Source organism: Crocodylus porosus, unplaced genomic scaffold (genome assembly GCF_001723895.1).
Source record: "Crocodylus porosus isolate Cpor-Errol unplaced genomic scaffold, CroPor_comp1, whole genome shotgun sequence".
NCBI classification, from domain to species: domain Eukaryota; kingdom Metazoa; phylum Chordata; order Crocodylia; family Crocodylidae; genus Crocodylus; species Crocodylus porosus.
In genome coordinates this window covers 78,780,827-78,797,485 of record NW_017728948.1, presented here as the reverse complement: position 1 = coordinate 78,797,485, position 16,659 = coordinate 78,780,827, and the positions used below count along the sequence as shown (strand labels likewise).

Here is a 16,659-nt window from a genome sequence, read left to right as displayed (position 1 = left end):
GGGGGGGGGGGGAATCAGCTTTTGCAAACTGAAAGAATTCAGAGAGGCACGATAGCCCAAATTGATCCCTGGTATACAGTAATACTATTTAAACCCCCTGTGATGGATCCTCCACAAATACAAATGAGCAAACAGTGCTTGCTGCAAAGAGCTTAAAGTTTAGATTTTCAAAAGTTATTAATGTTAGCTCACAATAATGATACTCCAACTGATCTTAAAATCGGAGCAAATTTAGGCCAACCATGGGCACGTCTACACATGGCACTAGATCACTGTAGCAATGTGCTGTGGCAACATAGCATCTCCGGGCATCTACAGCAGCTACTCTGCCATAGCAATACACCCCACTGGGGTAGTGCCCTGCTATGGTGAAACAGCTGCTGAAAATAACCATGTGCCGTGCATATGGCGCAGTATTTCCTTTTAGAAGTACTAAATCACGGCGCAGTAACAACATTGTCATAGTGACGCATGTAGACATGCCCTATGAAAACTTCTGAAGATTTTAATCACAATAAAACTACTAACGGCTTTAAAAATATCATACGACTCATATAGCACTTTTCACCAACAGAGCATATTCAATATTTCACACTTTCGAAGATAAGGAAACCAAGGCATAGAGGGGTACTGCGACCTACCCAAGGACAGTCCCAAAGCCATAAATAAAGCTCAGGTCTCGTAACTCCAAATCCTATTCTCTTTCCATAAGCTTATACAGCCTCTACGGATATTTGTATTTTTTAGAAAATAAATAAATTCTCAAAAGATTGTTTTGTGATCCACTTTGAGATTGTAACTCCAAGGCTGGAAGCAATGGTGATCCTAAGTGAAGTGAGAAGCTTCCTTCACATAACTGAACTGCCACATAATCCAAGACAGTCTGATGTAGTCATTAATCCCTGCTTGTGACACCCAGCTTATGTTAGGACTTAATGACTATGGAGGTTCCTTCCATTCCAATGTTAATATTTCTGAAGAGTAAGTGGTACATCAAACCTGAAATGCAACTTTTAAATGCCGTATTTAGAAACAAGAGATGGTTTTCTTACCAACAGACATCTATTTAAAAAATAAATAAATTTTCTGAAAATTATACTGGTTGTACATAGACTGACTGTCACATTGTTGATTGTGAACTTTCTTTAAACTTAAATACATAACACAGGTATTTTTCAAGTTGAAAACACAAAAACAAAAAAGAAAAAGAAACCTTAATTCAGCCGAGAAGTAAAGCAGAATTCTCCCATCTCATTTCAGTTTTTCAACCAGGTAACTAAAATCTATTATACATCAGACTGTGACAAAGATGATGGTAAAAAGCAATTCTCCCCAAAGGAGTACTTTTGCATACAAAGGTAGCTATTTTAAAAAGTTCTCCATGGCATCTGTATTAAGTTCATAAAACTAGAGTTTGTTTTGTTTAAATAAATGCTGCCACCTTGTGAACAATGGGAAATACGTGATCTAAGCCCTTTTTTACCTTTTACTCTATGTAATATGGCACTTTACACCAAACAGTTTGGACTGTTTGAAATGTTCCCACAAGTACATTTTTTTGGAATGCCCAGTGCATGAGAAATTTCAATCACGTTTTGTTCCACCAAAACCAAATGTAAAGCAATTCTCTATTACTTAGAAGCCTTGCTTTACAGCCAGTTCTAGTTAGGACCTCAGATATATGTTACATCTGAAGCATGGTTGTACTAGCCATACAGGCTGTAGCAACGTGAGCATGGACATTTGGTTCCCCAGGGACAACTAGCAGGAGGACACCTTGTGCCGCTGCTAGTTGTCCCCAGGGAACACCTGTGCCACCCACGCTCTGGCGCACGACAGGTTACCCTAGGTGGGGTAGGGGAGGCTGGGGCCAGCACTGGGCTGGCCCCAGCAGCCTTACCTGGAGTCCTGGGGGCCTCCTGAGGCTACAGCAGCAGCAATTCTGCCACTTGCAACCTGGCCAACAGCTGGAGCACGGCTCCAGCCAGCCAGACTCCAGTTCTGAGTGGTGCACGCTGCCCCCGCATATGCCGTTCCATTTTTTTACGTGGGTTTTTTTTGACCCCTAGGGTCAAAAACAAACCCCACACTGCTTCCTTGTGGCATGGAGAACAGCTGAATGTGCAGTATGTGGTGCCACAGACGTGTCTGCAGTGCCACATTCTGCATGGCCGTGCTTATCTGGACACAGCCATAGAGTCACCACAGATAAGACAAAGCACTTTAGTCAGTACAAACTTGGAAGCAATAGTGCACTTCACCAACAATCAAATTTTAAGAAATAAGAAACTGGAGATTTCTTGAAATGAATGGGTCTTGTCAAATGCTCAGCACTCCTCAGGATCTAGTCTGATCCTGAGACTTATTATTGTAGTCAAATTCATGATTCAGTTATCCAAAGACATTGCTCCTCATTGTCAGAAGTTCAGTCATTAAACATTAACAAAAGTCTGTGCCATGGCTTCAAAAGCTAAATCTTGACAGATTGTTTTATATAGGATATTAACTTCAATAATGGAAGACTGTACACAAGTTTAAGCAAATTTTGAACCAGCACCAGTGTGTTTACAGCATAGGTTACAAGGTCCCTAAAGTTAATTTTCTTTACTTACTTGCAAATCACATTGATTAATTTATTTTATTATTTCCATGAAAAGCTATTTCCTATTCATAAAGAAAATCAAGCAAATGGTTAGTGCATTAGAAGAGTTGAACTTCTATCTTATTCCTCTGAATAAGATACAAATTTAAAAAGTGGCATAATTAAAAAAAAAAAAACACATAGCCAACATTTACAAAAATAAAGTCAGGATAGAGATATAACCATTTAATAATAATTTCCTGTCAGAAATTTAGTAAATCTAAACAAATTCAGAGCAAACAAAACATTATCCAATCTTCTTATCCAGAACAAAGACATTTTCATCGTTCATTTCAATCACATTATTGGGCAAGTCTAATCCCTATTAGTCTGATGAAGATCTCATAAATGAAAAAAGAATCATCGTGTAAAGATTTTTGGTGCCTGGAGGCAATGATAGCATGTGTCAGCGTTATAGATTTTAGCTAATTCACAGCATCAGTGAACATGATAAGTATCCCTCAATATTTCTAGCACACAAAAGTTAAAGTGCTCTATTTTTAAGAGCTATAAAGCTATGTACTTCTGTTAAGTCACGGCAATAAAGCACTTTAAATGGTGAAAAAAGCAACTTCTGTACACATCCTAGATATCTGAAAGAAGCTTAAAGAGAATTTAAAAGCCTTTGGAGTTCCTGGAGAGGATTTTGCCTCCAGTCTTTTTATTACGTGGTTTGTGGGAACATAAGAAGTGCAACTGGATGTTAAATAAATAACTCAAAATATAAAAAAATACCCAAAGATTAATTTCAGGACACGAGTACGGCAAAAATAATACACAAAGAATGAAATCTGCTGTTAAAACTTCCATGAGTAGTACAAGTAGACAGGGGCTCACAAAATCAGTTCTAGAGCACGGCACATCCAAAAATTTGTCTAATCTCTCTCCCAACTATACAATTGGTTCAATAAAAGATATTGCCAAAGAAACCTTGCTTCTCTTATCTATAAGCAGTTTCATTGAAGCCAATGAGGCTAATCAGAAGAATGAGGATTACTCAAGGGGAGAAAACATTGCAAAAGGATAATATATCAAAAACTTTATTATTGGTTATTCTACTTGCTTCATATCTGTACTGAAATTCTGAGATACAGAATTAATGAACTATAAACTTCATAATAATAAATACAAGAACATTCTACTACTGAATTTCTGGTGGACTATCAGTGGTATTTTATACTCAACTTGACATTGGTATAAATGATACCAATTTGTCTTTATAGAATTTATTTTTTATCATTGCAAAGTACATAAAAGAGAAGGTAGTACCATAAAGCAAAGATATGATTTGACAATATGATAAAACATTATGGCTTTAAAAACATCAATTTAAAACTTTAAAAACCCCATCACGATTATTACATAAAAGAAGAAAATATTAGGGCTCTGCAAAATTCAATTCAGATTCGGCCCGAATCGAGGACAGTGATTCGATTCATTGATTTGGATCAATGTCTCCGATTCGATTCGGCTGAATCCAAATCTGAAGATTCGATGCTGATTTGGCGAATCAGTGACTCAGACACAGGCACAACTTTAAATGTTTTTTTCTATATACCTTGATGTAGCAGTGTGGCTCATGATTGCTGTGATGATGCGGTATATGGAGCATCTCACAGGAGCGCGAGAGGCCGCGAGAGGCTCTCCAGCATGCTCGGCAGCAAACCCGGAAGTGGACCAGAAGTACCCCGGTCCACTTCCAGGTCTGCTGGGGAGCACACTCGGGCCCAACCCCAGTCCCCCTGGCCCTCCAACTCAGCAATTGGCCACAGGGGACCCCGGGTACCCTCCCCACAGGAGACCTAGGAGGGACAAGTTGACGAGCCAGAGGGGCACGGGGGATCCCACCTGCATGCTCCCCAGTGGACCAGGAAGTGGACCGGAAGTGCTTCTGGTCCACTTCCGGGTCTGCTGTTGAGTGCACTGGGGACCCCCATGCTTCTGTGGGATGCTGCTTCTGCCCCAGCACTGCAGAATTAGGTACCAGGGGCTCTGAGAGGTATGTAGAAAAGAAAACAGAGCTGTATCTATGTCCAAATCACCGAATATATCCAAATCTCTCCGAACTGATCCAGCGGCTTCCTAATCAATTCAGAGAGATTAAAGGGTCCTGCGATTCAATTCAGATTCAGAGATTCAGCCACCAAATCAGGGTGAATCTCCACCGAACCAAAATCAGGGACAGAAACTTCACACAGCCCTAGAAAATATCTGCTACAACTTGCTAATCTTTCCCTTTAGTTTTCATAGGTGAATATGCAAAAACAATTAGTAAGACATCTTTCATCCCAAAGGGTCCAGCAAAATTCCACAGCACACACAAATGATTTCCCCTACCACCTCTGCAGATCTCTGCTGGGGGAGACAGGGCTCTGCCACTATGCTCTTCTTTTCTACTGCCCTAGTAGATCATTCACATCTAAAGTTAAAGTAATGTCTGCAATGCTCAGCAGGATTTCCTCCCAACAAACCCCTCTGTAGGTATGGAGAGAAGCAATACAAATTACAGCACATGAGATCTTTAAAAATGTGTCATTTCTCCTTTTGCACTGCCAAACAAATAGCTGATGGAGATTTCTAGGAAGCATCCTAACATGGTCTGTAAAGCAGCCAACCTGTCAAAGGGTGGCATAGAGGTGATGACGGAGAGAGGATTCAAATTACAGTGTAAAGGGAACTCACCTCAAGAATGACACCCCCCCCAAAATAAATAAATAAATAAATAAATAAATAAAATCAATGGAACTTAGGCTCCGAACCCCAGAAATTTGCTAGGAGATCGAAAAATTCATCCTTCAGATCACGAGAACAAAAAGAAACACCATGAGTTGGAACTGGAAATTTGGCCCAATTGAAGTCCATTGAAATTTCTTACAGTCAGTTAGCCAGTCACCAATTGGCCAGTATTGCTTGGTCCCAAGCACTCTCAAACTTTCACTTACGTGAAAGGGAACCAAGAGTGTTACCATCTTGTAGGAACTGGCTTCCATGAGAGCAATATTAGCTGTGTAGGTCTCATCTGCACCATTTTTTTCTAATTTCCCACCTATATTGAAAACATTCAAACCCTAGTGTAGATAAGATAATAGCACCCACTGCCATTTTTACTACCAGACCATCTAGCCTTTAATTGAGTCTGGTAAAGCTGCACTGATGGAAGGAGCAGAGGGAAATTTTAAATGAAAACTAACAGACACAGCCTTAGCAGAGTATTGGTTGGAAAAAGAAAAATTAAAGTCCTTTGAGGACAACAATGCTAGCATTTTCAGCTTGGAGTAGTTAAAGTACAGATGTCAGCAGCATATTTGCCAGCTAAATATGTACATGCTGTTCACCACTTTGCAAATACATAGAGAAATAATAAGACTTAAAACTAACCTAATTGTTACATCTTTCAAAACTGCTGTACTGGGAACAAGTGCCATTATGTAATTACTATAATTAGCCAGCATGTAATTTTTGTTTGTGTTTGTTTTGCTGAGTAGTGTTTTAGAAACATTTGATGTGCAAAAAACCTATCTCCTGAGGAATTAAAAGAATAAATAGCTACTATTTCCCTGTTTTTTTCCAAAACCAATCCTGTGTATCCATTTTGCTGGCACTGCATAAAGAGCAGCTAACAAACAAACAAAATGGTCCAGCTCTTCTTCAAGTCTAGACAAAATCCCACTAGGAACTGAATTTGTGCCTAGAGCTATTCCTGTTGCCAGGGTGGAATATAAAGATACTGCAGCTTAGTAGAGTCCTTACATAAACAAAGTATTGCTAAATTGATGTAATCCTGTTATTATATGTGTGTTCTCAAGCCAACCTCTCTGTGGTACTGACTGCATAATACTGTTAGTATGCAGGGTCAGATTGCTGAGAACTTTGTCCCATATCTGCAAGGTATGCATGGCCAAGGGAGAGTGAGAATGTTTTGTTTTGTTTTTAACTTGTTTTGACACTGCTGACATGCTTTTACCTGTTTTTTTTAACAGTTTGAATACAAGGGTCCAAGTGAGTTGGGTTAACGTATGTTGGCCCTGCCTTCTAAAATTGTAAAATTTATAGAGGTATAGATACTATAAGAGAAAATTGGGTAAAGATTGCTGAGGGGTTAGCACTCACTGTGACTAATGTGCAGGTCTACAGTTGAAGGACCTTCAACTCAGGAGTACTAGGGAAATTGAGTAGTTTGTGTTTTGTTTTGTTTTTTGTGGGGGTGCATTTGAGGTGGTTTTCCTAAGAAGGTCAGATCACATTGCATGGCATTGTGCAATGAAGGGTGGAGACCTGTCCAATACACTGCAGACAGGATCTCAGCTACACACCTATTTTATGGAGATGGGGGATTTCTCCCCATCTTCCTTCTTTGGCTTGTTGGTTAAAGGCAAGCAAGACTTGGTGGCACCCAAACCCCAAGACCTCCAGGCTTAGGGGTAGGATGCCTGCCATGGATTTAAGAGCATCTGAAACTGCAGACTGAAGAGTCTGGGAGGGAAGATACCTGCTGGTGGTAACACTACATGGACCTAAACGACTCAGTGGATGAAATTTGGAACCAATTTGACCAATTTGGCCTGAGACACAAATTCAAAAAAAAGTACTTTGCCATGTGTCTTTACAAGAGTTAGTTTTGATGATATGCAGATTATTCTAATGAGCGTAAATTGTCTACTTAAAAGTACTGAAATCCTTGGAGTATTAGTGGCTCAGGTTGGAGCCTATGCCCAAAGAGATTGCTTCTGCAATGAGAAGTGGATACTGCCCCGCTGGGGGTGGCAAGGAGCCATAGCAGTGGAGTGCCCCACCTCCATGCAGTGTGCAGCACTAGTGGAATAGCGCTCCCCACTGATGTACACAAGGAGAGCCTCATTGGTAGCAGGGAACAAGAGCAGGGCCACAGCAGCGACTGCTCTGTCATTTTCCTTCCCCCTTCAAAACACCCTGTTATACTTTATAACAGCAGTTCCCAAACTGTGGGTCACAACACCAAATGGGGGTCACAACATCAGCAGATGGGCCTATGGGGGTGGGGACTGTGGGTTGGGAGCAAGGGGCCATGCTGAGGAAATGGGGCCATGAATGGAGTCATGCAGAGGAAAAGTTTGGGAAGTTTTGCTTTATAATGCTGCCCATGAGTGGGGAAGTTTGTTCACATCGCAGCCCCTGAGCAGAATTCACTTTCATAGGTTTCTGGGTTGGGACTCAAGCCAAGTTTTAACATTTTATTAGTGCTTGCTAAAAATCATAGTTATTTACATGGCTTGAGAGAGACTGAAGAGCCTGTAGGACCCAGCACACAGTAGCTACATAGCTAGTTAAGGCTGATGCAACCTGGATCATGCATTTAGTCACGCAGCTTTTGTTAGCCTAGGGTACAGCCCCCAATATATTTGTGTAAAACCCCTAAATTGAACCTTCTGTCATCCCTTGCCTGGATTAGATAAATTAAAAAAAAAAACAAACACAACAACAACTTATGTTAGTTCCTTTAAAAGACATGGAAAAAAATAAATAAATCAGCATTTGTAAAATGGTAAAAGGCAAGGGGTGAGGAAGAGTATCATCACTTTCTGAATAGTTATGATGTACATTTCATTCACCAAGCCATCACTTGTGTTTTCATTGCTAGCCACTGTTGTGTTTTCTCTTGGAGCATGCAAATACCTGTTTATGCCCCAAGTCTGGGGTTAGCTTTCCAGATGATACATTCTGGTTTTTCTTATACAGCAAACTGAGTCCCCCCACATCCTAAATACTTGCTACCTTAAATGAATTTTTCTGAAGTTTGAATCAGGGTTTGGCCACAGAGCCTGAGTGGGCAGGGCTCACACTGTCGATTTCCATGAAAAGGTGGGATGAGGGGCGCGCAGAGTGGTCCCCAAGACATTGTGAGGGCTGCCAAAGAGCCATGGCACCTGTGCCCCATTGCTAGAGAGCAGCCCTGACACCCCTGCACCTCAGTGTAGCCAGGACACACCACCCCACTGCCTGAGGGCACCACATGGAACCATCTCCCCTCCCCCAACCGGGCAACCCCAACAGCTGTACCCGCTGGAGGAGCCGCCCCCCAGTACAGACCTGCCCCCAATGGGGGCACTTCCCCACCCCTCAAGGTCTCAGCACGCCCTAATGGTGCACCCCCATGCTGGTACACCCACACACCAGTCTTCTCCCCCACCCCCATGCTGGTCTTCTACCCTGAGGGATGTTTGACTTTGCTGCCTCCAGATCATTTTGCCACATATACAGTGGATTTATGTAAAGGCCAGCTGAACCTGATGCAGAAGGAGGGATTGAGAGATTACTTGAAGAAAGATCATCCTACCATGTATTGGGATTTAAAGTTCAAGGGAAGGTGGGTGGGTTGTTTCTGGTTTTTTAAACAAGCTGTTGTTGCACTAAGCTGTAACTAAGTTATAGGTACAGATTTTCAGGTGCTTGGTACCCACAACTAGGGCCAGTTTCTCACAGAACATAAAAGCCTCAATAGATACTCTGCTCCATGCTTGAGTGACTGCTTTTTTGGAAAAGTCTAGCCACAAGAACGTGTTTAAATAGTTAATGAAAACCACCGCTAGCATTAACAAATATAAGGTTCTAATCAGGAACTTTTTTTTCAAATGTTTAAAAATCTCAGAACTCTGGTTTCTATAGAAATGCTGTTTCATGTATTACCATCACACAGCTGTGCCCTCTAGGACAAGACCAGTCATAGTTTATGGCACTATAAAAACAATTAAAAAAAACAACCCCAAAGCAACTTTTAAAAGCAAAACATTAGTTATGATGCAAGTTTCATTCACCAAGACCAAGGATTCGCACATTGCTTATTGTGTTTTCTCTCAGGGCATGCAAATATCTGTTTATTCCCCCAGTCGGGGGTTAGCTTTCCAGATCATAAATTCTGGTTTTTCTTATATAACAAACTTTTTTTCCTTATATAAACAAACTGAACCTTCCCACATCCTAAATCCTTTAAAATCTCAGATACTGTTACTGGTTTTGATTCCAATCCTTAAACTCAGCAGTTCTAATAATAATGAAAACACCCAACCTGTTTACAGTACTAATTTCAAATAGCTTTATGATATACAGCGCTCCTTCCGTGGTAGTCACAAGAACACTGAGCTTTTATAAAGCAGAAAGCTCCAAAGCCAAAGGGGAGGTCATGCCACAGTTTTTGTTTTTAATTGAATTAGGTCAATGTTCAGAACCCACACGCAGGCACGCACACTTAAAATTTAGTCTGTCAACTACAAACAACAAGTAGAAACCATCATTCAGAAGTATGCAGTTTCAATTTGTTTGTAAACATGTTTAATATTATATTTATTTACGCTAAATAAAAACAAGCTATCAGTATTAAGACTTACTACTGCAAAATGGAAATGCAAGCTCCAAAATGTTTCTGGATTCAGAAACCCTTAAAAGGAAAAAACAACAACTGATCCTGCCAGATGAAACTTAGGTTCCAATTGTTTTTCCAAGTCAAATTCTTTACTATAGAGCTGACTGCTTTGAAGTGAGGCTTCCCAGCACTCCAGATTCTAATTTTATTTTAGGGAGCAAGTGGAGGAAAAAAAAAGGTTTCACTTGTCATCAGCCTTATTTGACTGATGACAGTGAAATTAAATTACTGCAATGACCCTAATTAAACTACTACAAAAAATGCACACATTTGATGGGATTAGCAGCCTCTTCCTAAAACACAGATTTGAAATAATAAAGGTTCTATGCTTCAGCAAGATGTGCCAAGTAATCACATCAAGCATCTGCTTGTATTATGCCAATTCTAGTCATACCCGCATGCTTTTTTATGTCCATGTTTACACAAAAACCACTTAACATGTTTGGTTTGTTGATACGTAACTACTTAATTTCATCTCAAGCTGGATGGATATAAAGGAGTAATTTAGAAGTACTTCTTTAATTCACAGATGTAAATAAATTCAGTGGTTTGCTCTGAAAAAGCTATATTGTTTAATTTTGTTAGGTTAGTGATGCTGAACCGTAATACTGTTTAATCAAATTATTTATCTTTCACTGATTTTTGGCTCATTAGTATTATATGCCAAAGTGAACATTAATTAATATCAGCAGTATTATCCCTTTTTTTTTTTTGCTCCTATGCTTTGTCTACCAGGATCTGTTGTTAATGGAATTATGTGCGTGTCATAAACAACAGCTTAGCCAGCACTGTACCATTTGCATTGCATGAAAAGGTAAGAGGGATTTCTTCTATGCATATCTTCACGAACATTTTATCAAATTCACCCATTTATTAGTCCTTATAAGCATCTCCTTTCGCCCTTTGGACTATACTGATAATTAAACAGCCTGTGAGCTCAGTGTATAGTATCTTAGAAAATTAGATCTGGAAGGGACCTCAGGAGGTCATCTAGTCCAACCGCCTGGTCAAAGCAGGACCATCCCCAACTAGATCATCCCAGCCAAAGCTTTGTCCAGCCAGGTATTAAAAGCCTTCAAGGATGAAGCTTCCACCACCTCTCTGGATGGGAAACTTGTTCCAGTGTTTTACTACCCTCCTAGTGAGAAAATTCTTCCTAATATCTAACCTAAACTTCCCTTGCTCTAACTTAAGACTGTTGCTCTTTGTTCTAGTCACCCGTCACCACTGAGAACATTCTAGCTCCATCCTTTTTCAAACCCCCCTTCAGGTAGTTAAAGGCTGCAATTAAATCCCCCCTCAGTCTTCTCTTCTAATGAACTAAATAAGCCCAGTTCCCTCAGCCTCTTCTCATAAGTCATGGGTTCCATCTTCAAACCATTTTTGTTGCCCTCCACTGGACTCTCTCCAATTTGTCCACATCCTTTCTGTAATGGGGGCCCAGTGGTGGATTAAGGTTCATTAGGGCCCTGGGCTCCAGAAGAGGGAGAGGCCTCCTGGTGCTGCTGCTGCCAAGGGTGGGGCAGGGGCACTGGAAGGGATGACTACAAGAGGGCTAACAAACTTTAGGATGACTATAGCCCACCCCCAAGCCCCCTAGCCCAGCTCCCCTACCAGGGGGATGCTAGCACTATCCCTTGCCCATGGGGGAGGCTGGGTGGATCCGGCCGGGCGGATCCAGCCGGACTGGGGGTGGGGTGGCACATGTCTGCTTCTCCTTCTTGCTCCCCACTGCCCCTCCTTGCCAATGCCAGAGCAGAACCGAGTGGGGCAAGGGCAGATGTGGGCTGCTCGGGGCTCTCCAGGGCAAAAGCAGCAGAACGGAGAGCCCCGAGTCCGCAGGGGGCACATGCTCCCCCATGCCTCCCCCCAGGGGTGCATGCAACAGCAGGGAGCCTACCCTACCCCACCCCTCTGGTCAAGCTGCCTGTGGCTTTGTCCCACTCCCCAGCCCAGCCTGAGGTTCCATGCACCACCCTGGCTGGACAGCGCCCCTAGCCCCTATGCCTGCCCCACTCCCTTCCTCACTGTGGGGTCCTCAACCTGCACACCATCACACCCCTTCCCCCCCATATACTTACTGGAGGGAAATGCTTTCCATGCTCCTCGGCTAGGCTCCAGGTCACATGCATGCAGGTAGTGCCCCCTACATCTCATTCCTGGCAGCCCCAAGCAGCCCCTCGCAGGCTAGAATGCTGCCCACCTGCAAAGGGAAACTCACTGTTTCCCATGGGAACCCAGGCATCTGGCAGCCCCTAGGCCCGTGCATTAATCCACCTATGGGGGGCCCAAAACTGAACACAGTACTCCAGATATGGCCTCACCAGCCCTGAATAAAAGGGAATAGTCACTTCCCTTGACCTCCTGGCAACACACCTACCAATGCAGCCCAGTATGCTGTTAGCCATCCTTGCAACAAGGGCACAATGCTGGCTCATATTCAACTTATTTTCCACTGTAACCCCCAGGTCCTTTTCTACAGAGCTGCTGCCCAGCCAGCCAATCCCCAGCCTGTACCAGTGCATGGGATTCTTCTGTCTTAAGTGTAGGACTTTGCACTTGTCCTCACTGAACTTCATGAGATTTCTTTTGGGCCCAATCCTCTACTTCGTCTAGGTCACTCTGAATGCTAGCCCTACCTTCCAAAGTATCTACTATTCCCCCCAGCTTGGTGTCATCTGCAAACTTGCTGAGGGCACACTCTATGCCATCTTCCAGATCACTGATGAAGATATCGAACAAAACCAACCCTTGGGTGCTCCACTTGATACCACCTGCCAACTAAACATTGAGCCATTGACTACCCTCTGAACCCGAGGCTCCAGGCAGTTTTCTATCCACCTTGTAGTCCCATTTATCTATCCCATAATACTTCCTCAGCTTGCCTGTGAGAATGTTGTGGGAAACTATCAAAAGCCTTGCTAAAAAATCAAGGTATACCACATCCACTGGTCTCTCCACATCCACAGAGCCAGTCATCTCATTGTAGAAGGCAATCAGGTTGATCAGGCATGACTTGCCACTGTTGAATCCATGCTGACTGTGCTTAGAAATGAATTCCTTTAGGATCTGCTCCATGATTTTTCAAGGGACTGTAGTTCTCTGGATCCTCCTCCTTCCCTTTCTTATATATGGGCACTATGTTGGCACCTTTTCCAGTCATCTGGGACCTATCCTGATCACCATGAGTTTTCAAAAGTGATGGCCAGTGGCTCTGCAATCCCATCAGCCAACTCCCTCAGCACCTTCAGGTGCATCCCATTTGGCCCTGTGGACTTGTAGATGTTCAGCTTTTCTAAATAGTCCCTAACCTGTTCTTTCACCACTGAGGGCTGCTCACCTTCCCAAACTGTGCAGCTTGGTGCAGTAGTCTAGAAGCTGACCTTGCTTGGGAAAACTGAGGTGAAAAAGGTACTGAACACTTCAACCTTTTCTGCATCCTCCATCACAAGTTTGCCTCCCCCACTCAGTAAGGGACCCACACTTTCCTTGAGCTTCCTCTTGCTGCTAACATACTTGTAGAACCCCTTCTTGTTACCCTTCACATCCCTTGCTAGCTGCAACTCCAATTGCACTTTGGCCTCCTGACTTCATCCCTGTATGCTCAAGCAATGCTCTTATGTACTCCACCCTAGTTGTTTGTCCAAGTTTCCGCTTCTTACAAGCTTTCTTTTTGTGATTTAGTTTACTAAAGAATTCCCTGCTCAGCCAAGCTGGTCTTCTGCCATACTTGCTTGTGTTCCTGCACATCAGGATGGTTTGTCCCTGCACTTTTAGTAAAGCTTCTTCAAAGTACAGCCAGCTCTCCTGTACTCCTCTCCCTCTCAAACTGGCTTCCCAGGGGATCCTGCCCATCAGTTCCCTAAGCAAGTTAAAGTCTGGCTTTCTGAAATCCAGGGTCCTTACTGTGCTGTTCTCCATCCTTCTTTTCTTCAGGATCCTGAACTTATCCAGAAGTCACCAGGTCATCTTGTTTAACTTTATCAAATAAAAGTATTTCTGGATGTAGTATATTTGTGCAACATCCTTGCAACTGTGGTACAAAAGCTGCGCTTGTGTTGTTATACTGTAAAAAGTGTTAGTCATCTAACTTGCAGTGCCAGTTCCATGTTAAAAAAAAAAAAAAAAGTACTGAAAGCTAGAGGCTTCTGATGACTACATCATGCTTATCAATATATACCCAGGTTTTTTAAATGTATTGACATCCAAGTTTCACATTTATATGTGATGAAGATTTTTAAAAACTACCACACACCTGCATCCTACTTTTGGAGAGCCCTTAAATCCTCATTTCTGCTGTTAAAATCCCCATAGTACTTCAATTTCTGCTGATGGGCTTACATACAACCACTGAAAATCCTGACAGCACCAAGGATTAGCTCTGGCATGTGTAAACCATGATTTTGTTCTCACACCAGGCATTGCCCACCGACCTTATCCGTAGAATCTAATCCAGAGGTGTTCTCAGAACACAGATGCCAAATTTGGCCTCATGAGGAAAAGACAGCGTTGGTATCTTCCTTATGATAAATTTATTTAGGTAACTCGCATGAAATGTGAGACCCAGATACAAATTCTGAAATAAATCAAACAGAAATGGTTGAATATTTTCCACCCACAGATGTATTTAATAAATATAAAACTGTGGCTGTACTTCTCTGTCATACCATGCATGCAGCCTCATGTTCTTTCCACAGCAGCTACTTAAATACATTCATACCCATGCAAGTTTGCATATAATGATGATGTTGGTCTTCCACAGATTTCAGACTACCTAGCAGATTTTACCCTGGGTTTCAGAAGTTAATACAACACCTTTCCCTTTAACTATTTATTCTTTTTACTGACGTCCCTAGATTTGAAAGGCTTTTCATTAACAAGGTCTCACTATTGCAAGTGGTGTTTGCTCATTCTTTGGAATTCAATACGGATTTCCAACTGGGCTGTAGGTAATCCTCAGTACTGTAAATGAAGTTTATCACTACAGCTATCATAAAATAGAGAAAGAGCCTTCTACTTTCTGTTTTGACACTGAAAATACACTTCATAAATAACTTTGATTCTCCCAGTAAAAAAATTCTCTCTCTCTTTGACAGAACACTAAGTCATATGAGCTTATTACTTTTTTTTTTTCTTTAAAATGCTTCTCTAGACAGCTAGTTAATATTTTACTAGGATAACTAGAATTTTAAATAGTTCTTTTCCACTGCGTCATCTGATCATACATAGGTTGCTTACAAAGAATAAGGAGGGAGGAAGAGAGGTAGAAAAATGCCTGTGGTAAGTTACTTTAAATGTACTCTTTCTGTTTTATTCAAACCACATTTAAAAGATCAGTTAATGTATGGTCAATGTTGTAAAGAGCTATTGGTACAAGGAAGTATTAGAAAGTGTTTGAATTAGCACTGCAAGGCTATCAGAAAGAAGAATTCAGAAAGAGGAATGATTAGGAACATGGTTATGAAAGATTAGTAACCTCAAACTCGGCATAGGTAATCAACTTCCAGAGAAACTCTTCATAAATTAATTGTTGTGCCTCGGATGGTTAGAAATAGATTCTACAGCATCTAGGAAATTACACTCCAAATATTTTTATTTTCCCCATAAAGAAAGCATTAACATTTCAATGGATTTTTCCATAAATAAATAGAGGGATTATCCAGTGCTATATAGTTTCTAAATGTTTTGATGCCAGTATTCATTAATGCATTCATTTTTAATCCCTGCATGCACATGTATATATAGTGTGGACTAGAGTTAGTGCTGTTATTGCTGCTACCGCTGAGTCTCATTTCAGTCTGTGCCAAACAGACCACATTTTCAACACATTGGACTCGACTGGCAGTTCCTTAGAGGAAAACTAGCAAAGGATTTGAACTTCTTGAATTGGCTCTCTTAAAGGTTTCCAGCTTCATATTCCACCATGGAGGAACTGAATTGCCGCTTTAGCCCACATATTCCTCAAATTCGTTATGGAAGTCTAGTCTAATCTTTTACATATGTTCCTAGGCCCTAGATTCCCTGGCAACAATATTTTCTGCCCATCACCAGCCCCCAAATGCTATTGTAATGCTCAAACAGACAGCAGCGTAACTTGCTTACATGTTACTCTTGTAGAGGTGCTATTCCCCAACCTCCCATGTAGTTTTGAGAAGAAACTGTGAGAAGTGACTGAGCACTCACTTGTTCATAAACTATGGAGGCCCATTTCCCACATAGAAAAGGAAGGGGCTTTTCAACCCTTCTTTCACAGGCTTGAACACTGTATTTCAGTTCCCCATTTGCAAGATAGCCCTGTCTGTATTTCCATCATCCAGAAAACACCACTTTTTAACAGCACTAATTTTATGCTCAAAAAACTATTACTGAATGCTTGCAGTACTAAGTCAAAATATCTTGAGCACAGAAATGAAAATAGAATGTGTTATGAACTAGGGACTGTATTAAATTAACTTCTTAGCCATTTGTATAACCGATTATGAATTTTCACTTGTAACAGTGTTAGAAATATTATTAAAAATGCATTATCAATAGCTGTTAGCTCCCATCAATAGTGTTGTCCTCTGAATAAGCACGGCTGCCAACCCTCCTTGTCTCCTTAATGAGAGAGGGAAGGGGGGGG

General features: G+C 41.6%; 1 protein-coding gene and 1 long non-coding RNA gene across 3 annotated transcripts in view; one reads left to right on the top strand and one right to left on the bottom strand.

Moving 5' to 3' along the window:
• The window catches only part of LOC109321848, a 46,710-nt gene extending 31,570 nt beyond the window's left edge, over window positions 1-15,140 (bottom strand). The window contains exons 1-3 of one of the 2 annotated variants that reach the window (XR_002104180.1): window positions 14,705-15,140; window positions 14,471-14,613; window positions 9,723-9,875 (exon numbers count right to left, since the gene is read on the bottom strand). This is a non-coding gene — a long non-coding RNA (uncharacterized LOC109321848). The remainder of the gene's footprint in view (window positions 1-9,722; window positions 9,876-14,470; window positions 14,614-14,704) is intronic. The other variant, XR_002104181.1, reaches the window with a different exon arrangement.
• Window positions 15,141-15,229: 89 nt separating this feature from the next.
• The window catches only part of LOC109321847 (vesicle-associated membrane protein 8-like), a 9,756-nt gene continuing 8,326 nt past the window's right edge, over window positions 15,230-16,659 (top strand). The window contains exon 1 of the mRNA XM_019552613.1: window positions 15,230-15,317. Coding sequence (XP_019408158.1) covers window positions 15,309-15,317 — 9 coding nt within the window. The 5' untranslated portion in view covers window positions 15,230-15,308. The remainder of the gene's footprint in view (window positions 15,318-16,659) is intronic.